The sequence below is a fragment of the Mobula birostris genome, chromosome 16, assembly GCF_030028105.1.
Source record: "Mobula birostris isolate sMobBir1 chromosome 16, sMobBir1.hap1, whole genome shotgun sequence".
NCBI classification, from domain to species: Eukaryota; Metazoa; Chordata; class Chondrichthyes; order Myliobatiformes; family Myliobatidae; genus Mobula; species Mobula birostris.
In genome coordinates, this window is record NC_092385.1 from 1,231,448 (window position 1) to 1,258,319 (window position 26,872).

General features: G+C 42.8%; 1 protein-coding gene across 2 annotated transcripts in view; it reads right to left on the bottom strand.

Annotated features, from left to right (window-relative positions):
- The window catches only part of rft1 (RFT1 homolog), a 73,637-nt gene that overhangs the window by 37,938 nt on the left and 8,827 nt on the right, over window positions 1–26,872 (bottom strand). For both annotated transcript variants that reach the window (XM_072280189.1, XM_072280190.1), the window contains exons 2-6: window positions 24,495–24,580; window positions 21,091–21,207; window positions 17,330–17,519; window positions 4,933–5,034; window positions 1,618–1,752 (exon numbers count right to left, since the gene is read on the bottom strand). In XM_072280189.1, the coding sequence (XP_072136290.1) occupies window positions 1,618–1,752; window positions 4,933–5,034; window positions 17,330–17,519; window positions 21,091–21,207; window positions 24,495–24,580 (630 nt within the window). The remainder of the gene's footprint in view (window positions 1–1,617; window positions 1,753–4,932; window positions 5,035–17,329; window positions 17,520–21,090; window positions 21,208–24,494; window positions 24,581–26,872) is intronic.

The window sequence follows — 26,872 nt, forward strand, 5'->3', positions numbered from 1 at the left end:
ATAAAACCATAAATAATTAAATAGTAATATGTAAATAGTAATATGAGGAAGCTTCTCATCAAAGTGAAAGAAGAAAGTGCAACAGCTGGCTTGTTGCTCAATATTAAGAAAACCAAGATTATGTCAACCAGTATTAACTGTAGTAATAAATGGAAAGGAAGTGGAAGCAGTGACGGATTTTGTCTTCCTCAGTTCAAAGATTTCTATAGCTGGTAACTGCAGCCACAAAATTAAACATCGCTTACTCCTGGGGAGGGCAGCAATGACAAATTTAGATAAAATACTGAAGAGCAGAGACATAACATAACATCCGTACAGTCAAGTCTACGGCATTTCCAGTTCTGGTGTGTGGCTGTGAGAGCTGGACTATTAGTAGGGCTGAATACAAAAGAATCAACGCCTTTGCACTTGGATGCTGGAGGAAAGTGTTAAGAATTCATTGGACAGCAAGAAGATCCAACAAGTCAATACTTGAAAAAATACAGCCAGACTGCTCATTAGGAGGCTTGATTATGAGACAAAAGCTCAAATATTTTGGCCATATCATGAGAAGACAGAGCTCCTTGGAGAAGACTCTCACGTTAGGTAAAACAGAAGGTAAAAGAAGGAGAGGACGACAGAGGCTATGATTGATAGATTATACATTCTTGATTAGCCAGGGCATCAAAGGCTATGGGGTGAAAGCAGGGGAGTGGGGATGACTGGATGAAGTGGATTAGCCCATGATTGAATGGCGGAGCAGACTTGATGGGCCGAATGGCCTACTTCCGCTCCTACATCTTATGGTCTTAATATTACTCAGACAATGCGCATGACCTTTGGGGATCTTAGAGAGGCAGTTTCCAACAAGGTGACTTGGTGTGCAGGAGCCCACGAGGTCATTAAGAGTTGGACTCGACGTAACAACTGAACAACAAAATTACAGTGAGGTTGCTTCCCCCAGCTGTTTGCCTGTCTTAGAACAAGGATCACTCAGGACAGAGAAGAGAAGAAATTTTTGGGATTTTTAAATAAAAAGGCTGTGGAGGTCAATTACAGGGTACATTCAAGATGAAGAATCCTGATGAAGGGTCTCAGCCCAAAATGTCAACTGTTTATTCCTTTCTGTAGATGCTGCCTGATCTGCTGAGTTTCTCTAGCATTTTATATGCATTAATCTGGACTTCCAGCATCTGCAGAATCTCTTGTGTTTAAGAGAAAGAGGAGATACTATAATTATTAATGGAATCAAGGAATATAGGTATAGTGCAAGAAAAAAGTACTAAGATGAAAGATTGTTTACAACCTTATCCAATGGTGGAACAGACATGTGCCCAAAAGTCTACTCTTTCCTTTTCTATATGTTGTGTGGTGCCTATTGGAATCAAATGTAGGATTCATCAGTCTGGACTCATGCACATCACAAGTGTCCTGGATAAATTAAAGTACTAATATTAAAGTCTGATCTCAACCAATTCCAAAGAGGAAATTTTCTTAAGTGGTACAATGATATGAGAATGGCAAGGGTCAGAGTCATTAGGAGAGGGCAGCAGTGCTGGCATGGTTTAAATCACGTTGAAAGATATTTGTAATCAAACAATGACACAATGCACTGGTGGAGAGAACCATATTACTTACTTGGTAAGGCAAAAGTTTGGGCAGCAAGTCAGTCAATGTAGAGAGAGGAAAAGATTTCTTCTGTGCTTCCTGTGAGCCAATGAATTTCATGAAATACAGCAGGTAGCACATGAGGAGTGTGCTTGAGTACAGGAGCTGGAAAGAGAAAAGGAAAAGAATTATCTCGTATCTGACGTTAACCACGACAATAAATTAAACTAATCTTACCTGCCTGCACATACACTATATCCTTCTATTACCTGCATGCTCAGGTGCCCAGGCACCTCATAAATGGAACAATCGTATCTACATCATCATCTTCTCCCACACCCCCGCCCCAAACACAGCAGCACATTCCAGGCACCCAACACTCTCTGTGTATGGAAAAATTTGGTCTCTACCTATCTATCCCTTGGCTCCTTGAGCCTGATCAACCTGAACTGATCTTGGCGTCAAGTACACTTTTCTGCATTCAATAATATTCATATAGAATCACAGAAAACCTACAGCACAATATAGGCCCTTCAGCCCACAAAGCTGTGCCGAACATGTCCTTACCTTAGAACTACCTGGGCTTACCCATAGCCCTCCATTTTTCTAAGCTCCATGTATCCATCCAGCAGTCTCTTAAAAGATCATATCATTTCTGCCGCCACCACCACCACTGCCAGCAGCCCATTCCATGCACTCACCACTCTCTGCATAAAAAACTTAACCCTGACATCTCCTCTGTACCTGCTTCCAAGCACCTTAAAACTATGCCCTCTCGTGCTAGCCATTTCAGCCCTGGGAAAAGGCCTCTCACTATCCACACGATCAATGCTTCTCATTATCTTGTACACCTCTATCAGGTCACCTCTCATCCTCCGTCGCTCCAAGGAGAAAAGGCCGAGTTCACTCAACCTATATATTCCACAAAAACCTCCAGAGTTCTCTGGGACACTGGGCTACAAAGATTCAAGTCCTGCCAAGGAAAGAGCAGCCTTTCCTCAACTCCCTTTTAAATGGGTGCTTCCTTAATTTAAAAATATACTGCCAGTTATAGAAGCCCTTATAAAAAGGGAAAGATTAAAGTTTGAAGTAAACTTATTATGAAAATGCATAATGAAGCGGGAGAAATAATAACAGGGGACAAGGAGATGGCTGCTGAACTAAATAGAGTATTTTGCATTAGTCTTCAATGTAGAAGACACTAGCAATGTGCCAGATGTTGAAGGGTGTGAGGGAAAAGAAGTGGGTGCAGTTACTATTACAAGGGAAAAGGTGCTCAAACAGCTGGAAGACCTAAAAGTACGTAAGTCACCCAGATCAGATGAACTGCGCCCTAGGGTTCTGAAAGAGGTAGCGTTAGAGGTTGTGGAGGCATTAGAAATGATCTTTCAAAAAATCAATGGTCTCTGGCATGGTGCCAGAGGACTGGAAAATTGCAAATATCACTCGACTCTTTAAGAAAGGAGGGAGGCTGCAGAAAGGAAATTATAGAAGAGTTAGCCTGACCTCAGTGGTTAGGAAAATGTTAGAGTCAATTGTTAAGGATGAGGTGATGGAGTACTTGGTGACACAGGACAAGATAGGACAAAGTCAGCATAGTTTTGTTCAGGGAAAATCCTGCCTGACGTACCTGTTGGAATTCTTTGAGGAGATTACAAATAGGATAGATAAAGGGGATGCAGTGGATGCTGTATATTTGGACTTTCAGAAGGCCTTTGACAAGGTGCCACGCATGAGGCTGCTCACCAAGTTCACAGCCCGTGGTATTACAGGAAAATTTAATAAGACGGTTAGAGCATTGGCTGATTGGAAGAAGCAAGTGAGTGGGAATAAAAGGATCCTTGTCTGGTTGGCTGCCAGTGACTAGTGCACAGGCTTCGGTGTTGGGACCACTTCCTTTTATGCTATATATCAATAATTTAGATGATGAAATAGATGGTTTTGTTACCAAATTTGCAGAAGACACAAAGATTGTGTTGGAGGAGCACGTAGTACTAAGGAAACAGGTAGGATGCAGAAGGACTTAGACAGATTAGGAGAATGGGCAAGAAAGTGGCAAATGAAATACAATGTTGGAAAATGTACGGTCATGCACTCTGGTAGTAGAAATTAATGTGCAGACTATTTTCTAAATGGGGAGAAAATCCAAAAATCTGAGGTGCAAAGGGACTTGGGAGTCCTTGTGCAGAACACCCTAAAGGTCAACTTGTAGGTTGAGTCAATGGTGAGGAAGGCAAATTCAATGTTAGCATTCGTTTCAAGAGGTCTAGAATACAAGAGCAGGGATGTGATGCTGAGGCTTTATAAGGCACTGGTGACGCCTCACCTTGAGTACTGTGAAAAGTTTGGGCTCCTCATCTTAGAAGAGATGTGCTGGGATTGGAGAGGGTCCAGAGAGGTTCACAAGGACGATTCCAGGAATAAAACAGGGATGCGGATAAATTTCTTTAGCCAGATGGTGGTGAATTTGTGGAATTTGTTGCCATGTACTGCTGTGGAGGCCAGATCATTAGGTGTATTTAAGGCAGAGGGTAATAGGTTCTTGATTGAACATGGCATCAAAGGTTATGGGGAGAAGGCCAAGAAATGGAGTTGAGGAGGAGAAAAAAAAGAGCAGCCGTGATTAAATAGCAGAGCAGACTCGATGGGCCAAAGAGCCTAATTCTGCTCCTATGTCTTATGGTCTTATTCCGACGGACAGAGCATAGGTGCTTGGCAAAGCAGTCTCCGAATAGATCTCCCAATCTATTGGGATACCGCTTCGCCAAGCACCTACGCTCCATCTGCCAGAAAAAGCAGGATCTCCCAGTGGCCACCCATTTTAATTCTGCTTCCCATTCCGATATGTCCATCCATGGCCTCCCCACTGTCGAGATGAGGCCACACTTAGGTTGGAGGAACAAGATCTTATATTCCGTTTGGGTATCCTCCAACCTGATGGCATAAACATCAATTTCTCAAACTTCTGGTAATGGCCCCCCACCGTTTCCCACTCCTCTTTTCCCTCTCACCTGATCTCCTTGCCCACCCATTGCCTCCCTCTGGTGCTCCTTCCCTCCTTTTCTTTCTTCCACAGCCTTCTGTCTCTTTCACCAATCTTTACTTCATCGTTCCCCCTCCAGGTTTCACCTATCACCTTGTGTTTCTCTCTCCCCTCCCCGCCTCTGCTCCTCAGCTTTTTTCAGCAGTCCTGCCGATGCTGCCTGGCCCGCTGAATTGTGATCAACAAACTTATTTCGTATAGTCGGTATCCCTTAAATAAATTAGGGGCTCAGAGTGTGAACAGGAACAGGCCCTGTGCTGCAATTCTAGCCTGTCAAAACAAATAAGAATGCTGTCAATCACCTGGGCCAGAGAAAATACATAGAGACCCCAGTGTGGTACAAGGGTGATGCACACCACCGTCAGTATACACTTCACTGCCATGGCCAGACTTTCCGCAATCACCTGAAAAACAGAGCACAGTTGACACAGCACAGAGAACAGAGAAACAGGGACAGTCTGTGTGGAGTTTGCACATTTGCCCTGAGGCCATGTAGGATCTAGCCACTCCCCGCCCCCCGCCCCCCCCCGCAACACCAACATATGAAAGGTATGCATATTTGTAGGTTAACTGCCCTCTAGTGCCTAAGATTAGGGGTTGCCAACCCGTCCATCTTTGAGACTTCTCCAGTAGATCCCGAAGAAAAATCAAAAATAAATACACAAATACTTTTGTAATGTGAGCATTATAAAAGTAATACTAATTAGGATAATGGTAATATAGCGATATTTTCGCTAAAAAGCTGTTTGTAAAGAGAGATTGTTTCCAGATTGCGGGGTTTTAGTTCCGTTCTTTCTGCCCAGTGCGCATGTGTGTAGTTCCCCCGCCATGCACCGCATTTTCAGTGTAGCCTGTGCTGCATCAAAGTGACCAATCAGATTAGGTAAGAGAACAGACTGTCGCAAACATCAATATACAGCAGTGGTCCCCAACCACCGGCCCACGAAGAATGCAGGGGTGCAGCGGTAGTCGGGATGCACACAGCACATCTTTAAGAAAAAAAGCCGAAATAAACAAGCTAATTAATTAGGTGAATGTCGGCTCAGATCAGAGGCGACGCAATCGGCACTCACTCGTGATACCCTGATAGCATGGCGGAGTCTCCAGGAAAGAAGGCGAAAACATACAACTTCCATTCAGAATGGGAAGAGGAATTTCTATTTACCTTGGTGAAAGACAAGTGTGTATGTATGTTGTGCCACCAAACACAAGCACTCACTGACCAAAAGAGGGAATCTGGAGCGGCACCACAACACCAACCACCAGGAATTTAAAGACACCTACCCCCCAGAGAGCGCAATACGTGCCTGGAAAGTTGAGGAACTGAAATTGGGGTCGAAGGCCCAGCAATCGTTTTCCACAAAACATGCTGCTCAAAATAAGGCTGCTATTGAAGCATCATTTTGTGTAAGTCACTTTTTGGCTAAACACAAGAAGCCTTTTACAGATGGTGATTTATTCAAGGAAGTAATGGCCATTACCGCAGAGACTGTTTTTAATGACTTTAAAAACAAAAACGGCATCACAACCACAATACATAATATACCGCTTGGCCCTGCAACAGTGACAAGGAGGGTAGAGTCACCGTCAGAAGACGTGAAAATTTTTCACTGCAGTTCGATGAATCCCTGGATGTAATGCAAACAGCTCAGCTTGTTGTATTTGTCAGAATGGCTTTCCACGATTTTACAACAAAGAAGGACTTCCTCACTCTTTTGCAATTAAAGGAAAGAACAAGAGGTGAGGATATTTACAATGAGCTTAAAAAATATGTCCGTGAAAATAACATCCCCATTCATAAACTGGTGGCAATTACTACTGATGGGGCCGAGCAATGCGCGGTGTACACGTTGGTTTTATAGCACTAAAAGTCAGTGCCTACTTCGGGTCAACTTACCTATGTGAAATTGCATTTTCACAGATGAAAATTATTAAATCTAAGTACAGAAGCTGACTTACTGACAGACACCTCACTAGGGTTGCCAACTTTCTCACTCCCAAATAAGGGAGTCAAATCCCGGGACACTTGTGTTTACCCCGAGAAAGACTACCATGACCATGAAGCCTTGCGCGGGCACCTGTGTGCGCATGTGCGTACCTGCCAATTTTTTTTTTAACCCCACAAATCGGTTTTGGCTTAATTTTCATTATTTCTACTTTATATAGGCTGTGTATTTATCATCTCATTCCTGCTTTTACTATATGTTAGTGTTATTTTAGGTTTTATGTGTTATTTGGTATGATTTGGTAGGTTATTTTTTTGGGTCTGGGAACGCTCAAAATTTTTTTCCATATAAATTAATGGTAATTGCTTCTTTGGCGTAAAGCATTTTCGCACGAACAGTTTCATAGGCACACTCTACCTTAGCAGGGGGAATACAGGACAGTTGGCAACCCTACACATCACAGACTGTCTCAGACTGGCTGTCTGTAGTTATGAGCCAAATTTCAGGGAACTAGCAGAAAGTATCCAGCCCCAGTCATCACACTGAGTGCAACAGTCAATTTTTATTCATTTATTTTTCGTGTTGAAATAAAATTAAATAATGAAACTTAGAATTAAAGGTGTGAAGTATTGTAATATTCTTAAAGAAAGACAGCTATGGCCTGTTTGATATGCTAGTTATAGTGTTTTCTTGTTTGAATTAATTTGAAAGTTTGACAAAAGTATTTTGTGTAATTCAAATACAATTCGCCCAAATAAAAGGCCTCAAATTGGAAGTACAATCTGAGCTGTTTTTTCTCTAAACAATTTAGTAGGTAGATCTTGCCTTTCACTGAGGTCGAGGTAGGGACCTTGGGCTTAAAAAGGTTGGTGACCACTAGCCTAGATGATGGTGGAATCTAGTGGTGATTTTGGAGAGCATAACAAAGTGAAAATAATATCAATTGGTGCTTACTGGTCAGCATAGACTAGGTGGGTCAAAGAGCCTGTTCCTGTTCCATATAACGTGACTCCGGCTGTTAAGAGTTGGGTACCAAATCTTCGCCCTTTCCTGCACCCAAGGTCAGCATAACATTGAATTCTGTTTGTAACCTTTCAGATAACATGTGCACACTGCAACATTCAGGTTTTTGTTTTGGATTTGGTCTGGTGTGACATGTAACATTCCTGACATGCAAGTTATTACTATCTGTAGCAAAGAAAGTCTAATCAGCTACAGTTGCCATTCAACAGCATTTACCACTATTGAGTCCCCACTGTCAACATGCTGGGAACCAAATGTTAGATGGAACTGACCTGGGAAGTACAAGATCACACATCAAAGTTGCTGGTGAACGCAGCAGGCCAGGCAGCATCTCTAGGAAGAGGTACAGTCGACATTTCAGGCCGAGACCCTTTGTCAGGACTAACCAAAAGAAGAGCTAGTAAGAGATTTGAAAGTGGGAGGGGGAGGGGGAGATCCAAAATGATAGGAGAAGACAGGAAGGGGAGGGATGGAGCCAAGAGCTGGACAGGTGATTGGCAAAGGGGATATGAGAGGATCATGGGACAGGAGGCCCAGGGAGAAAGAAAAGGGGGAGGGGGGAAACCCAGAAGATGGGCAAGGGGTATAGTGAGGGGGACAGAGGGAGAAAAAGGAGAGAGAGAAAAATAATGTGTGCATATAAATAAATAAATAACGGACGGGGTACGAGGGGGAGGTGGGGCATTAGCGGAAGTTTGAGAAGTCAATGTTCATGCCATCAGGTTAGAGGCTACCCAGACAGAAACCATCACCAACTGCGACTCCAGCCTTGAACTCCAGGCCGGGTCTTTATGTGCTGCTATTGTGACTCCCATCTCCCCTTCCCCCACCACCACTCTGCAACCTCATCTCCCTCAGATCCCACCGTCAACTCCTGGATCCTCAGAGTCTCCATCTTCCTCTCACCCCAACCCTCCCCCCTCCCCCTCTCAAATCTCTTATTAGCTCTTCTTTCAGTTAGTCCTGACGAAGGGTCTCGGCCCGAAACGTCGACTGTACCTCTTCCTAGAGACGTTGCCTGGCCTGCTGCATTCACCAGCAACTTTGATGTGTGTTGCTTGAAATTCCAGCACCTGCAGATTTCCTCGTGTTTGAAGTACAAGATCAAGTGGCTTGCAAAGTGTAATTGGCATTCCAACATTCCAAGCCCTTCCTACAACGCATGCCAGGACTAATGGACTTTGCTTGCTTGAGTGCAACAACCCACTTGATTGGCCCCCAATTTTGAGACTAAACATTTATGCCTTCCACTACTTGCTCTGTGCACCATTCAAATTCCAATGCAGTTTCATGCTCTGGCTATTACAGCACACACTTCCAAAATTAGAAGAACAATTTCTCAAACATTCACTCACATTGACTTAGCACTAAAGGCTCAAGGGGTGCAGAAATTTTGAGATGTGTCTAGGAGAGCCTTTTGACACAATATGCTGATAGGTCAATGAGCAAAGGTGTATTACTTGACCTCATCTTGGGGAATGTAGCTGGTCAAGCGGAGAGAGTGTCAATGGGTAGTCATTTTTCAGACCAATGACCTTAACCCATGTTTTATGATCAGTATTAGAATGTTTATTATTGTCACAAGTAGCAAGATACAATGAAAAATGTAATTTTGCAAGCCTCTATACAGATAATTTCAGAAACATCAGTACTTTGATGTAGTACAAGTGAAAAAGCAGTAAAAGACTGCAGAAAATAACATTACAGATAGAGAAAAATTGTATTTCCTGCACCAGATGCAGGAAAGCCTACATCTGCACAGTTGGAAGCATTCAAAGGAGAAACAGTAAGAGCTAAAAGGGCAGTGTGTTCCTGAAAACGCCAAGAGTAGCAAATGTAGAGAAACCAAGTGTCAAGGAATAATGAGGGCTGGACAAAAAGCGACACAGGACAGCTATAGGGAACTAATGACAGGGGAGGCATATCAAGACTTTTGAAAGTATAGGGAGGTGCTTTAAAAGGAAGTAAAGAAGGAAAAGATGATTCATGAGAAAACAGGGCTGTCACGAGAGACAAGATTGACGCAATTCTAAAGTTATTCTGTCAGCATATTAAGGGAACAGGAATAACCAGCTGAAAAGTGGGGGCTTCTAGCAGTAATCTGTGTGCGGAGCCATAGGTAATGATGAGATCCTGAATGATTTATTTTCATCAGCATTCCCTTGTGGTTGGAGAATTCAATAAAGGGGAAGCTGAAAATCCAATCTCCATAAACAGAGAGACATATTCAATGCTTTGGTAAGCTTAAAAGGTAAACAAATCCAGAAAACAAGAGAGGAGATCGCTGGGTATCCCTGAGATTTTTAAATCTTTTCTGTACATAAGTGAGGTACCAGATTACCAGACGATAGAAAACATGGTCCTTCTTTTTGAGAATAGCAGCAGGGAAAAGCTAATAACTACAGATCTCTGAGAATCAGTGGCAAGGAACATAGAGAACAATACAGCACAGACAGGAATTCCACACACAATGCCTGTGTCAACCTAAATACCAAATTAAACTAATCCTACCTGCCTGCAAATGGTCTACATTCCTCCATTTTCTGCCTGTTCATGTGCCCAAATGCCTCTAAAACCTTATCTGCTTCCAACGCCTCCTGTGGCAGCTGGTTCCAGGCATTCACCATTCTCTGCATTTTTAAAAAAAAAATTGCTTCAAAAATCTCCTCCAAACTTTCTTCCTCTCACCTTAAAGCTAGTGGTAAGGGTGGGCTCCCTCACCTCTGCCCCTCTGACGTTTAACACAAGTGCCCCTCAGGGCTGTGCCCTAAGCCCCTCCTTTAGTCCCTGTATACCCATGACTGTGTCATCACTCACAGCTCCAATCTGCTAATTAAATTTGCTGACGACATTACACTGATTGGCCTAATCTCAGATAATAACAAGGCAGTCTACGGAGAAGTCAATACCCTGACATGGTTGTGTCAAGAAAACAACCTCTCCCTCAATGTCGCAAAAACAAAGGAGCTGGTTGTGGACTACAGGAAGAATGGAGACATCAATGGATCTGGGGTTGAGAGGGTGAACAGCTTTAAGTTCCTTGGCATAAACATCACCAAGGATCTCACATACTGGCCGTGTGGTGAAAAAGGCACAACAGCACCTCTTTCACCTCAGATGGTTGAAGAACTTTGGTGTGGACCTCAAATGCTATGAACTTGCTACAGGAGCACAACTGAGAGCATCCTGACTGGCTGCATCACTGCCTAGTATGGGAACTGTACTTCCATCAATCGCAGGACTCTGCAGAGAGTGGTGCAAACAGCCCAGCGCATCTGTGGTTGTGAACCTCTCATGATTCCAGACATTTACAAAGACAGGTGCGTAAAAAGGCCCGAAGAATCATTAGGGACCTGAGTCACCCCAACCACAAACTGTTCCAGCTGCTACCATCTGGGAGACGGTACCGCAGCATAAAAGTCAGGGCCAACAGGCTCCAGGACAGTTTCTTCCACCAGGCCATCAGAGTGATTAACTCACTGACACAACTGTAATTCTATGTTATATTGACTATCGTGTTATACATGCTATTTATTATAAATTACTATAAATTGCACATTTATATGGAGGCATAACGTAAAGATTTTTACTCCTCATGTATATTAAGGATGTAGGTAATAAAGTCAATTCAATGAAACCCTAGTATTTAACATTTCCACACGAAAAAAAAATTAATACTGGAAAAAATATCATAGAGGGAGGACTAAATATCATTAGAAGGCAGGGTCCAATCACAGACAATCAATATGGCTTTGTCAGGGGCAGATTATTTGACCAGTATGATTGAATTCTTTGCAGAGGTAACAAAAAGTTAATAACTCATCTCCTTCTACCTCAGGCCACGAACTTATCAATCACCCCTGATGAGTTATTAACTTCAAACTTTCTGCATAATCACTCAAAGAGTTGAACTGCATGTGCATGTTACGACAGCTGTATAACTCATCTCCCCCTACCTTAGGCCACAGACTTATCAATCACCCCTGCTGTGGACACTTTCTGGAGGTCCAAGATCCATATGCTCCGCGACCGCTGGACTAAATGTGTAAATGTAGGAAGGGACTATGTTGAAAAATAAATGTGCTAGGTTTTCTAAAATTGATTCCTTCTACCGTAGGCCACGAACTTATCAATCACCCCTCCTGGGCTGAAAAATAGCAAATTGAGTTTAATCCAGAAGCGCGGAAAATTTAAAAGGACAGAAATCCTGATTTGGGTTTAATTCGGAGAAGGAAGTCTGAGAATCAGAACGGGAGTGCGGAGGAAGCCATTTTTGAAATTTTTGGGTTTTTTTCCCCATCGGCGTTCAGAAAGGCGGGACTGCGCAGGCGTGTGACGTCGGGCAGTAAAGCGCGGAAGATTTAAAAGGAACAGATCCTTATACAGCGGGCAGCGTAGTTTGCGGGCTGCGGAGTGAGCCGGGAGCAGAGTGAAGGCTTAAGGGCTTCGGCTCAATGGGCTTAAGCGAAAATGGGTGAGGCGAAGAGGGTTTGGTATTCATTTTTTGTCGTCATTTGAGGAGAGGGGAAGCATGAGTGTGAGGGCAGCTTGTTGTTCTCGGTGCCGGATGTGGGAGACCCTAGAGTCTCCAAGCCTCCCGGACATCTGCGCCAGGTGCGCCGAGATGCAACTCTTAAGAGACCGCGTCAGGGAACTGGAACTGCAACTGCAGCTTGATGACCTTCATCTGGTCAGGGAGAGTGAGGAGTTGACAGAGAGGAGTTACTGGCAGGTGGATACACAGGGGCCATGGGAGGCAGACCAGTGGGTTACGGTTAGGAGAGGGAAGAGGAAGAGTCAGGTAATAGAGAGTACCCCAGTGCCTGTGCCCCTTGACAATAGGTACTCCTGTTTGACTACTGTTGAGGGGGACAGCTTACCTGGGGGAAGCAACAGTGGCCGTGCCTTCGGCACAGAGTCCGGCCCTGTAGCTCAGAAGAGTAGGGAAAGGAAGAGAAGGGCAGTTGTAATAGGGGACTCGATAGTAAGGGGGTCAGATAGGCGATTCTGTGGACTCAGTCCAAAGACCCGGATGGTAGTTTGCCTCCTTGGTGCCAGGGTCCGGGATATTTCTGATCACGTCCAAGATATCCTGAAGTGGGAGGGAGAGGTGCCAGAGGTCGTGGTACATATAGGTACCAATGACATAGGTAGGAAAAGGGGAGAGGTCCTGAAAGGAGAACATAGGGAGTTAGGAAGGGAGTTGAGAAAAAGGACCACAAAGGTAGTAATCTCGGGATTACTGCCTGTGCTACACGACAGTGAGAGTAGGAATGCAATGAGGTGGAGGATAAATGCGTGGCTGAGGGATTGGAGCAGGGGGCAGGGATTCAAGTTTTTGGATCATTGGGACCTCTTTTGGCGTAGGTGTGACCTGTACAAAAAGAACGGGTTAAACTTGAATCCTAGGGGGACCAAAATCCTGGCGGAGAGATTTGCGAGGACTACTGAGGTGATTTTAAACTAGAATGGTTGGGGGATGGGAACCAAATTAAATAGACTAAGAGAGAGGAGGTTAGTTCACAAATTAAGAAAGCTAGTAGACAGTGTGCGAGGGAGGATAGGCAGGGGACAGAGAACGGGAGCACTCAGTCCAAAGATGTAGGGGACAAGAAAAAAAAAAGATAACAAATTTGTTTGCTCCATTAAGGATAAAGAGAGAGTAAGAGGTGGAGAGTTTCTTAAATGTATCTATTTTATTGCTAGGAGCATTGTAAGAAAGGTGGATGAGCTTAGAGCATGGATTGATACCTGGAAATATGATGTTGTAGCTATTAGTGAAACGTGGTTGCAGGAGGGGTGTGATTGGCAACGAAATATTCCAGGATTTCGTTGCTTCAGGTGTGATAGAATAGGAGGGGCAAGAGGGGAAGGTGTTGCATTACTTGTCAGAGAAAATATAACAGCGGTCCTCTGGCAGGGTAGATTAGTGGACTCGTCCTGGGAGGCTATTTGGGTGGAATTGAGGAATAGGAACGGTGTAGTGACGCTTATAGGGGTGTATTATAAACCACCTAATAGGGGTCGAGAACTGGAGGAGCAAATTTGTAAGGAGATAGCAGATATTTGTAGTAAGCACAAGGTTGTGATTGGGAGATTTTAATTTTCCACACATTGACTGGGAAGCCCATTCTGTAAAAGGGCTGGATGGTTGGAATTTAAAAACGTAAACACGAGGAATTCTGCAGATGCTGGAAATTCAAGCAACACACATCAAAGTTGCTGGTGAACGCAGCAGGCCAGGCAGCATCTCTAGGAGGAGGTACAGTCGACATTTCGGGCCAAGACCCTTCGTCAGTTTGTCAAATGTGTGCAAGATAGTTTTTTGCAGCAATATATAGAGGTACCAACTAGAGAAGGGGCAGTGTTGGATCTCCTGCTAGGGAATGAGATAGGGCAGGTGACGGAGGTATGTGTTGGGGAGCACTTTGGGTCCAGAGATCACAATACCATTAGTTTCAATATAATTATGGAGAAGGATAGGTCTGGACCCAGGGTTGAGATTTTTGATTGGAGAAAGGCTAACTTTGAAGAAATGCGAAAGGATTAGAAGGAGTGGATTGGGACAATTTGTTTTATGGGAAGGGTGTAATAGAGAAATGGAGGTCATTTAAGGGTGAAATTTTGAGGGTACAGAATCTTTATGTTCCTGTTAGGTTGAAAGGAAAGGTTAAAAGTTTGAGAGAGCCATGGTTTTCAAGGGATATAGGAAATTTGGTTCAGAAAAAGAGAGGGATTTACAATAAATATAGGCAGCATGGAGTAAATGAGGTACTCGAGGAATATAAAGAATGTAAAAAGAATCTTAAGAAAGAAATTAGAAAAGCTAAAAGATGATATGAGGCAGCTTTAGCAAGTAAGGTGAAAATAAATCCAAAGGGTTTCTACAGTTATATAAATAGCAAAAAGATAGTAAGGGATAAAACTGGTCCCTTAGAGAATCAGAGTGGACGGCTATTTGCAGAGCCAAAAGAGATGGGTGAGATTTTGAATAATTTCTTTTCTTCGGTATTCACTAAGGAGAAGGATATTGAATTGTGTAAGGTAAGGGAAACAAGTAGAGTAGTTATGGAAAGTATGATGATTAAAGAAGAGGAAGTAGTGGCGCTTTTAAGGAATATAAAAGTGGATAAGTCTCCGGGTCCGAACAAGATATTCCCTTGGACCTTGAGGGAAGTTAGTGTGGAAATAGCAGGGGCTCCGACAGAAATGTTTCAAATGTCGTTAGAAACAGGGATGGTGCCGGAGGATTGGCATATTGCTCATGTGGTTCCATTGTTTAAAAAGGGTTCTAAGAGTAAACCTAGCAATTATCGGCCTGTGAGTTTGACGTCAGTGGTGGGTAAATTGATGGAAAGTATTCTTAGAGATGGTATATATAATGATCTGGATAGACAGGGTCTGATTAGGAACAGTCAACGTGGATTTGTGCGTGGAAGGTCATGTTTGACAAAACTTATTGAATTTTTTGATGAGGTTACTAGGAAAGTTGACGAGGGTAAAGCGGTGGATGTTGTCTATATGGATTTCAGTAAGGCCTTTGACAAGGTTCCACATGGAAGGTTAGATAGGAAGGTTCAATCATTAGGTATTAATATTGAAGTAGTAAAATGGATTCAGCAGTGGCTGGATGGGAGATACCAGAGAGTAGTGGTGGATAACTGTGTGTTAGATTGGAGGACGGTGTGTAGCGGTGTGCCTCAGGGATCTGTACTGGGTCCAATGTTGTTTGTCATATATATTAATGATCTGGATGATGGGGTGGTAAATTGGATTAGTAAGTATGCAGATGATACTAAGATAGGTGGCGTTGTGGATAATGAAGTAGGTTTTCAAAACTTGCAGAGGGATTTAGGCCAGTTAGAAGAGTGGGCTGAAAGATGGCAGATGGAGTTTAACGCTGAAAAATGTGAGGTGCTACATTTTGGTAGGACTAATCAAAATAGGACATACATGGTAAATGGTAGGGCACTGAAGAATGCTGTAGAACAAAGGGATCTAGGAATAATGGTGCATAGTTCCCTGCAGGTGGAATCTCGCATGGATAGGGTGGTGAAGAAAGCTTTTGGTATGCTGGCCTTTATTAATCAGAGCATTGAGTATAGGAGTTGGGATGTAATGTTGAAATTGTATAAGGCATTGGTAAGGCCAAATTTGGAGTATTGTGTACAATTCTGGTCACCGAATCATAGGAAAGATGTCAATAAAATTGAGAGAGTACAGTGGAGATTTACTAAAATGTTGCCTGGGTTTCATCTCCTAAGTTACAGAGAAAAGTTGAACAAGTTGGGTCTTTATTCTTTGGAGCGTAGAAGGTTGAGGGGGGACTTGATAAGAGGTGTTTAAAATTATGAGGGGGATTGATAGAGTTGACGTGGATAGGCTTTTTCCATTGAGAATGGGGGAGATTCAAACAAGAGGACATGAGTTGAGAGTTAAAGGGCAAAAGTTTAGGGGTAACATGAGGGGGAATTTCTTTACTCAGACAGTGGTAGCTGTGTGGAATGAGCTTCCAGCAGAAGTGGTTGAGGCAGGTTCGATGTTGTCGTTTAAAGTTAAATTGGATAGATAGATGGACAGGAAGGGAATGGAGGGTTATGGACCGAGTGCAGGTCAGTGGGACTAGGTGAGAGTAAGAGTTCGGCACGGACTAGAAGGGCCAAGATGGCCTGTTTCCGTGCTGTAATTGTTATATGGTTATATGGTAAATATTAGGTGATGGATCATGGCATGGTTGGGTCGTAGTGTTGAGAAACAGATGGACCTCAGTATGCAAATCCTCAGATCCTTGACTATGGTAAGACAAGTGCATAATGATGCAATGAAGGTATATGGAACACTAGTGTTCATTATTTGGGCATTGAGTACAGAAGCAGGGAGTTTATGCTACAGGTTTATAAAAAATATAGTCAGATCTCAGCCAGAGAACTGCTTGCAGTTCCAGTCATTGAGGTAGAGGAAGAATATGATAGACTGGAAAGGACACAAGGAAGTTCATCAGGATGGTGCATAGGATGGAGAAGTTCAGTTATGAGGAGAGAATGGGGAAGCTGAGCTTGTTCTCCACAGAGTAGAGAAGGTATTGGGTGGGGTAAACAAATTTATGAAGTGTATAGATAGGATAAACTGCAGGAAACATTTTCCTCCATATCAGAGGCAAAGAGAACACATTTGAAACACAAGAACATAATTTTAGAGCAAGGAGAAGTAAATTCAGAGTGGATCCAACACTCAGAGTGACAAGTGCCTGGAATGCTCTATCTGAGACAGAGTGGCTGAAGCTAGATCACTGACAGCATCTAAGTGTCCAGATGAGCACTTGTTCAGGCATACAGGACTATGGACCAAGTGATAGGAGACAGGGTTAATATGGAATGGTGCCATTGGTTGGCATGGACAAGTTGGGACTAATGGCTTACTTCCATAAAACCATAGAGTTGTACTCATACAGCATAGGAAAAGGCTCTTCAGCCCACCTCTGTCCACCTGAGCTAGTATTATTTGCTTGCATTTGGCTCAGATCCCCTAAACCTTTTCTACCAATGTACCTATCGAAATGCCCTTTAAATGTTGAAAATCGTACCCACCACTTCACCATCTAACATCACTTAAAAATAGCAGGCACATGAGTAGAGCAGTGTGAATGACTACAATGAAGCATTTCAAACCTAGTGTTGGATAGAATGAAAGGTTTAAAATTTTAAAAAATCTGTATTTGCACACAACTCACCTTTAACCTCACCAACATATGTACCTGAGCCAGCACCCACATAGGCTCAGAGAGAAGTTCCACCACAGCAGAAATTCCAAATGCTATCACTCCAACCTCATAGTGAGGTACAACTGCTGGGTCTGGAATTTCCACCAAATTCAGCCACACCCAGGCCAAGAGTAGGGCCCAAAATATCCCCAAGGGAACCCTGAAATAAGAGTGTCCTGACAATTATCGATGCAAAACACGCACTTATGCAGATGCACACATACATATAATAGAATAAAACACAATAAATTAGTGAGACTTAGGGTTCATATTCAACACACTCGTCTACGTTAGCATAGCCCATGTTATTTCTGATATCCCACTACTCAAAATCTTCACCTTCATCGCTCCTAAGATTAATACACTTCATCCTCCCTCAATGCATCCCATCTCTCCAGGTCCCATTCATATGTTGGGGTGGTTAAAAGAAAATAAGACAGTAAGCATAATTGGAAATCAAAAAAAAAATTGCAGGTGCAGGAAATCTAAAATGAAAACAGAAAATGCTGCAAATATTTAGCAGATCAGGACGCATCTGTGGGAAGAGAAACATAGTCATGGTTTCAGGTTGAAGACACCACCCAAACTGGGAAGGAGACAAGTTTTTTTGGTATGAATACTGACTTTTCCAATTTCAGGTAACCCACACCTTTGGTGTTCTTCGACACTGGCAAGACCCAATGTAGACTGAGGGACTGCTTTGCTCAGTACCTCTGCTCCATCCACAAAAAGCAGGATTTCCCGTTGGGCAACCATTTTCATTCCAATCTCCATTCCCATTCCAACATGTCAGTCCATGGTCTCCTCTACTGCCACAATGAGGACACTCTCAGGTTGGGGGAGCAACACCTCAAATTCCATCTGGTTAGCCTCCAACCTGGTAACATGAACATCAATTTCTTCAACTTCTGGTAATTACCCCCTCTCCCTTTCCTCTTCTTCATTTCCCAAACCTGGCCTCCCACTTACCTCTTCTCCTCACCTAGTTATTACTTCCCCCAATGCCCCTCTTCTTTCCCTTTCTCCCATAGTCCATTCTCCTCTCCTATCAGATTCCACCTATCACCTCCCAACTTCTTACTTCACACCACCCCCCCCACTAACGTGTCTTCACCTACCATCTTTTAGCTTGTCCTCCTTTCCCACCTCATCTTGTTACTCTGGCATCTTCCTGCTTCCTTTTCAATCCTGATGAAGGGCCCCAGCCTGAAATGTCAACTGTCTCTTAATTTCCATAGATGCTGCCTGATCTGCTGAGTTCCTCCAGCATTTTGTGTGCTTTATTCACTTGTCCACCTAGTTTGCTTCTCCATTTGTTCACCCTTCCCATTCTCTGGTTCCACACCAGTTCACTTGTCACCTACCAGTATGTCTATCATACCCCTCAACATGTACCACTATATCATGGCAACCTTTCCCATTGCCTCAGTCATAATGCGGGATCTGCACCTAAAACATCATCTTACACCTTCTGCCTCCATAGATGTTACTTAGTCCGCTGAGCTCTTCCTACAGTCTGTTTTTAAGCTTATTGGTCACACAGCCTGGAAACAGTCCCTGTACCCAACTGATGATGCCAACCAAGATTCACTTCTAAGCTCATCCCATTTCCCCATATTGGTGTCTCTGAGGATAGGTTGAGTGAGCTTGGGCTTTTCTCTTTGGAGCGGAGGAGGAGGGGAGATGACTTGACAGAGGTGTACAAGATAATAAGAGACATAGGTTGAATGGAGAGCCAGAGACTTTTTTCCCATTATGGTAATGGCTAACACAGGGCATAGTTTTAAGGGGATTTGAGAAAAATATAGTGCAGTGGTGGGGGGGGGGGGGGGGGGGGCAGAAAACACCCTGCCAGGAGTGATGATAGAGGCAGATACATTAGGGGTAGGGACACTCTTGGATAGGCACATGGATGGATGATAGAAAAATGGAGGGCTATATAGAAGGGAAGATCTTAGAATCTTAGAGTAGGTTAAAATGTTGGCACAACATCATGGGCCAAGGGGCCTCTACTGTGCTGTACTGTTCTACGTTCTGCCCATATTCCTCTAAACCTTTCTTATCCACGTCCCTTTCCAAATACCTTTTAAATGTTGTTAACCTACCTGCCCCAATCACTACCTTTGGCAGTTGATTCCATACACTGACCATTCTCTGTTTGAAAAAGTTCTCATTCAGGTTCCCATTAAATCTTTCCACCCTCACGTTAAATCTGAGCCCTCTACTTCGATTTCCCTAATTCTGAGAAAGAGACTGAGTATATTCACTCTATTTGTGCCCCTCATATTTTTATACAAATCTGCAATATAACCCCTCATGCTACTACACTCCAACAAATAAAATCCCACCTGCTCAAACTCTCTTCATAATTAGGTCCCTTGAGTTCTGGAAACATCTTTGTAAATCTCCTCTACACTCTTTCCCACTTAGTGGTGTCTTTGCAGAATAGAATTACCAAAACTGAACACAATATCCTAAATGCAGCTTCATCAACATCTTGTACAACTGCAACTTTGCATCTGATCTTCTATACTTAATTACCTGACCTAAAGCCTTCTTCACCACCCTGTCTACCTGTGAGTATGGGGGAATGTCAGAGGTAAGGTGCATGGAATGCACTGCCAAAAGTGATGGCAGAGGCAGATGCATTAGGGACATTTAAGACAGGCACATGGATGATAGAAAATAAAGGGCTATGTGGGAGGGAAAAATTAGATTAACCTTAGACTAGTTTAAAGGGTCAGCACAACATCATGGGCCAAAGGGCCTGTACTGTGCTCTACTGTCCTATGTTCTAGGTTCTAAACTCTATTTTCCATTCCTTGTCCACTTACTTAGGTGATCAAGATCCCTCTGTAAATTCATTGTCAAAGACACAACCTATTTTAGGTGTCATTGGCAAATTTATTAACCATGCTTTGTATATTCTGATCTAAATCTTTAATATGTAGAATTATCACAGTATGGCAGAGCAGGCTTGAGAGGTCAAATGACCTACTTCTGTTCATGATTTGCATTTTCATTTGTTTGAATCATGCACACACATAGTCCCTTGTTCCACACACATGGCTGCAACATGCTCTAGTCTGGATGCTTTTACTCATTTGTGTGCAGTTTGGATTGCTTAGTTATAGGAAAAGCATCATTATACCACAAAGGTTCACGAGGATGTTCCCGGGATTGGACAGGCTGGAACTTTATTCCATGGTGTGTAGAAGGTTGATGAATGACCTTACAGAGGAATCTAAAATTATGAGGGGTGTAGACAGGATTACTGTCTTTTTCCCCCCATGATAGGACAGTCTAAAACTACAGAGTATGGGTATATGGTGAGAGACGAAGGATCTACAAGGGACCAAAGAGGCAACATTTTTCACCCAATGGATAGGTACAAACTGGTAGATATGGGTACAATTACAATAAAATTGAAACAGGTACATAGATGGGAAATAACTAGAGGGATATAGGTCAACAGGCAAAAATCTCAGCTCAGAAATATATCTTGGTTGGCAAGGTGGAGTTCGATGTAGGGCCTATTTCTGTGCTGTATAACTTGATAACTTCATACCCACTATGCACATGCTTACCCAACAAAACCCAGGATGGATCCCTCACAACAAGTAACCATGAATAGCTTGGTATTATATTGCTCTTGGTGAAGACAAGCTACTCATTATAGTTGTTTGATCAGGCTACGTACTGGCATCTCTGAAAAATTACTCGTCACTCACGTTAGCCAGAGCAGGTTTATGATCTGGGACCACTTCCGCTCCACACCGACATTTAAGCAAGCTTTCCGAAAGGCTTCTCGTGCAAGGAACACAACTGTAGAATACAGGAGCATGAGTCTGGGAAGCAAAGTCAGCAGCAGGTTACCAGAACAGAAGTCTTAAAGCAGATGTACACACAAAGCAAACTCTGAACACAGATTGGGAGGATTGTCCTTGAGATGATAGAAATCAGACAATACACGTTTGCTGGTTGAAAGAATTCTTCATTCTTCTGCTCTTCCCCCACATTCTTGTCATTTCTACTTTATCTTAACTGTTTATTCAATTCCTTTTTGATTGTTCAAATTGAATCAGTTTGTCTTTTCAAGCAGCACACTTCAGATCAGAGCTCATGTCTTTCCTGGAATCTAGATGAAGGGCTTCAACCAAAAATGTTGACTGTTCATCTCCCAGACCCTCAGAGTTCCTCCAACTCTTACTGTGATGCTCATGTATTTTCTATATTATTTCCAATACTTTTACCAATTACCTATGTCCTCTGGTTACTGAGCCTTTGGTCACTAGTAAGTCTCTCCTCATTCACTTTTGAAAAAAAGTAATTTGTCCTTAATCCTGTGACTATCCAAAGAAATTCCACTGCATACTTCTGAAGAGTGGCAACCTAAATTCAACGGTTCTTGAGTTGAAGTCTAAGTTCCCTGTTTTTGTACTCCATTTATAAAATGAAGAAATCGTTTTCAACCTGTCTAGCAACATTCAAGGATTTGTGTAGGGGCACCCTAATATCTCCAGAGCCCCTATCCAAACTTGGAAAATTTGCAGCATTGTCTCTAGTTCCTCACATTTCTCATCCTTGTTTTTCAAATCCCACCAAAGTCTCATCCCTCCCCCCTTTCCACCAGCTTACTACAACCAAGTATCTCTGCCCTCCAATTCCAGCATATAATATAAAAAGACAGTGACAGTTTCGGCAGCTGTATGAAGAGTATTCAGGTAGTCTTCATGGAAGATGGTATTAAAATAAATCCCAATATTAATAGATTATAGATTATTAAGGAGCTTCTAAGCTCCTTAAATGGGTTAAAAACACTTCTTCATCTCTATCAAAGGAGAAGAAATGTATTAGACAAGCAAATTATGTTAAAGGCCAACAAATCGGCTAGACAATAACCTACATCCTAGGGTCTTAATATAAATGTCTGCATCATTTGTGGATACAAACATCTCCTACAATGACCAGGAGTATAGTAGTACATTTAAGAGGTATGTCCGGTCAACAAAGAGAGGATGAAGTGGATCTGGCAGGCAAAGTTACAGAAAATTCCAGAAAATTCAATAGATATATTAAAAGGGTGGTTCGGGGGAGAACAGGAAGACTTCTAAAGATCAGCGTGGCTGTCTATGTGTGGAGCCACAGAAGATGAATAAGCAAGGTCTAATTAGGGATAGTCAGCAGCGCTTTGTGAGTGGCAGCTATAATGTAAGGATATGGAGAAACAGTGAGAAGTAATGTTGAAGCCAAAATTAGATGAATTTATTGAATGCCAGAGCAGGGTCAAGCACATCTCAGGCACATCTATATTGTATCTATGTTGTCCATATGGATTTGTTTAAAGTTCAAAAAGGTTCAAATTAAAATTATCAAAGTACATATACAATTCCAAGAAAAAGTTTGTGTACTCTTTGCAATTATCTGCTTTTCTGCATTAATTACTCTTAAAATGTGGTCTGGTCTTCATCTAAGTCACAATAATAGGCCTAATCTAATAACACATAAACAATTGCACTTCTCATCAATACTGAGTACACTACTTGAACAATCAGTCTAGATTCAAAAAAGTATGTGAACCTCTGGGGTAATGCCTTCTACAAAAGCTATTAGGTGTCAAGTGTTCCAATCAATAAATGCAGGAGGTGAAAAAGAACCCAAGGGTAATAGCGAAAGACCTCCAGAAATCTCTACAACTTGCTAAGGTCTCTGTTCATGTGTCCACTATAAGAAAAACACTGAACAAGAATGGTGCTCATGGAAGGACACCACAGGGGAAACCACTGCTCCCCAAAAACAAAATTGTTGGGGCATGTCACAAGTTTGCAAAAGACCACTTCTGGGACAATCTTCTGTGGACAGATGAGCCAAGAGTTGAACTTTCTGGCAGAAATGCAGACCACTGTGTTTGGAGGGAAAAGGGCACTGCACACTAACACCAAAACCCCAACCCAACTGTGAAGCATGGTGGAAGGAACATCATGGTTTGGGGCTGGTTTGCACCTTACGGCATGGACAGCTTGCAATCATTGAGGGAACAATGAATTTAAAATTGTATCAAGGCATTTTACAGGAGAATGTCAGGGTAGCGGTCCGTCACCTGAAGCTTAATAGAAGTTGGATGATGCAACAAGACAATGATCTGAAACACAAGAGTAAATCAATAACAGAATAGTTTAAAAAGAAGAAAATTCATGTTTTGGAATGGCAAAGTCAGAGCCCAGACCTTAACCCAATTGAGATGCTTTGGCATGACCTGATGAGGGCTGTTTATGGATGGTAACCTAGAAATATTGATGAACTGAAACAATTTTGTATGGCGGAATGGTCTGAAATTCCTTCTCGCCATTGTACAAGTCTGATCAACAGCTAAAAGAAACGGTTGGTGGAGGTTATTGATACTGAATAAGGTTCTACCAGTTATTAAATAAAAGGGTTCACGTACTTTTCCCAGCCTGGACTGTGAATGATTAAACAATGTGTTCAATAACGATATGAAAAATACAATTGTTTGTGTGTGTTATTAGTTTAGGCAGATTGTGGTTGTCTATTTTTGTGACTCAGATGAAGATCAGACCACATCTTATGAGTAACTATTGCAGAAAAGCAGGTAATTGCAAAGGGTTCACAAACTTTTTCTTGCAGCTGTATGTCCCCATATACAACCCCGAGATTCATTTTCTTGCGGGCTTACTCAGTAAATCCAAAATAGAATAACAACTATAATAGAATCACTTGGGCATTCAACCAGTGTGCAAAGACAACAAACTGCAAAAACAAAAAGAAATAATAACAACAAATATTAAGAACATTTGATGAAGAGTCCTCGCAAGTGAGTCCATAGGTTGCGGTAACATTTCAATGATGGGGCAAGAGAAGTTAAGTCAATCTATAGAAGTTCGTCAAATCTATAAAAGTTCACATCTATAGAAGATTGTCAAAGTTTTAGATATCATGGCAAATCTTTGCAACTCCTAAAGAAGTAGCTTTATGCTTTGTATCTATTGACAACCTTCCATGTACTTGTATAAAACACGCAATTGGCATTGTGAACCTGATGCAAACACACAGTGGACCACAAAATGAAGCTAGGGAGATGTTCAGGTTGGAAGAGAACAGGAAGTCAATTTCATACCTGACATTGACAATACCAACGGTCTCCTTGGATACATAGCGCAATGTATAGCCATTCATGACGAAGGTGAGCACCCGAAACAGTACCTAATACCCAGGGAAAAAAAAGTTTCAGAATTACAGTCACAGTTTGATCATCTCAACACCAATTATGTCTGCCAGTTAGAAAAAAAATCCTTTCCTCCATTTCCCACATCGGATCTCAAACAGCATTCCCTGCTCACAACCAGCTTCTGCACCCTGCATATCATCCTTCACCATTTCTGCCAGCTGCAATGGGATCTCACCACCAATCCTATCTTCCCCTCTCCCCTCACTTTCTGCCTTCTGTGGTGACCACTCTCTCTGAGTCTACCTGGCCCATTTATCCACCCCTCCTCAACTCTGCAACCATATGAAGGTGTAAAATCTGCCCCTACACCTCCGCTCTCACCACCATCAAGGGACTTAAACAGCTCTTCTAGATAAGGGAGAGATTCATGTGTTCATCTTCCAACCTGGCCTGTTGCATTCAATGTTCATGTGGCCTCCTCTGTATCCATGAGATTAACCATTGACTGGATGACCATTTTGCAGAGCACCTGCACTGTCCACAATGGCAATTACGAGTTTCTGGTTACATTTCTGGCCGGCATGGTAGTGTAGTGGTTAGCGCAATGATTTAAAGCACCAGTGATCAGCAATGGAGGTTCAATTCCTGCTGCTGTCTGTAAGGAATTTGTACATTCTCTCCATGTCCACATGGGTTTCCTCCAGGTGTTCCTGTTTCTTCCCACATTCCAAAAAAAGTACAGGTTAGGGCTGGAAATATGGCAACACTCATAGGCTGCTCACAGCATGTCCTCAGACTGTGATGACTATTGCAAACAACACATTTCACTGCAACACACACAAAATGCTGGCAGAACAGACTCCTGACGAAGGGTCTCAGCCCAAAACGTCGACTGTACCTCTTCCTATAGATGCTGCCTGGCCTGCTGTGTTCTGCCAGCATTTTGTGTGCTGCTTGAATTTCCAGCATCTGCAGATTTTCTCATGCGAACACATTTCACTGTACATTTTGATGTTTCAATGTACATGTGACAAATAAATCTCTCTCTCATGTCACTTCAATTTCTTTTCACGTTTCCATCTCAACCTAGTGCTGTCCAGAAACACAAAGTACTTTGAAGATGCTGCACATCAGGAGCAACATACACAAAATGCTGGAGGAACTCAGTTGATCACGTATCATCGATGGAGGGAAATAAACAACTTATATTTGGTCCTAATCGTTCGTCTGGACTGGAAAGGAAGGGAGCAGAGGCCAGAATTACAAGTTGGAGGGTAGGGTAGTATTACAAGTTGGCAGGGGATGGGTGAGACCAGGTGAGAGGGAAGGTGGTTGGTTGCTTAGGGGGGAGGACAGTTGAAAGAAGTTGGGAAGTGATAGGTACAAGAGGTAAAGAGCTGCCAAAGAAGGGATCAGCTAGGAGAGGACAGCAGACCATGGAATAAAGGAAAGATTATAGGGAACCAGAAGGTGGAGATACACAGGCTGGGGGAGGAGAAGAAGGGGTGAGAACTAACCAGAACGGAGAACAAAAAAGAGGTTGGTAACACAAGTGAGGGGTGGTTATCATAAGTTGGGGGAAAAAAAAATCAAAGTCCATACTATCAGGTTGGAAACTACCCTGACAGAATATGAAATGTTGCTCTTCCAACCTGCATTTGATCTTATCATGATAGAACAGACAGCCATGGACAGTCACCCATCATGGGAATGGGAAGTCAAATTGAAATAGGTGAACATCCTGGCTGTTGAGACGAAGATGCTCGATGAAATGATCCACCAACATAAAGGAATCATTACTGGGAAAACTGGATACAATAAATACCTCTTCCTAGAGATGCTGCCTGGCCTGCTGCATTCACCAGCAACTTTAATGTGTATTGCTTGAATTTCCAGCATCTGCAGAATTCCTCATGTTTACGTTATACAATAAATGACTCCAATTGACTCATGTGTAAACTGTTGCCTCACTGGAATGACTATTTACGGCCCTCAATGGTATAGCAAGTGTAACACTTGGCATGGTTACGGAGATGTGCCAGGAGGGAAATCAATGGGGCGGATCAGTGGACAAGTGAGTCACAAAGGGGACAAGTTACCGTTGTCGAAAAAGACCAAGGTAACATGTCTGACTGACATCCTGTCGCACTCACCTCAATAATAAGCAAATGCTTTGAGAGGCTGGTCAAGGACTACATTTGCAGCATGCTACCGCCCACAATGGACCCCCTACAATTCGGCTACCAACACAACCAATTGACAGGTGACGCAATAGCCACAGCTCCATACACCATCCTTACACATTTGGAGAAGAAGGATGCTTATGC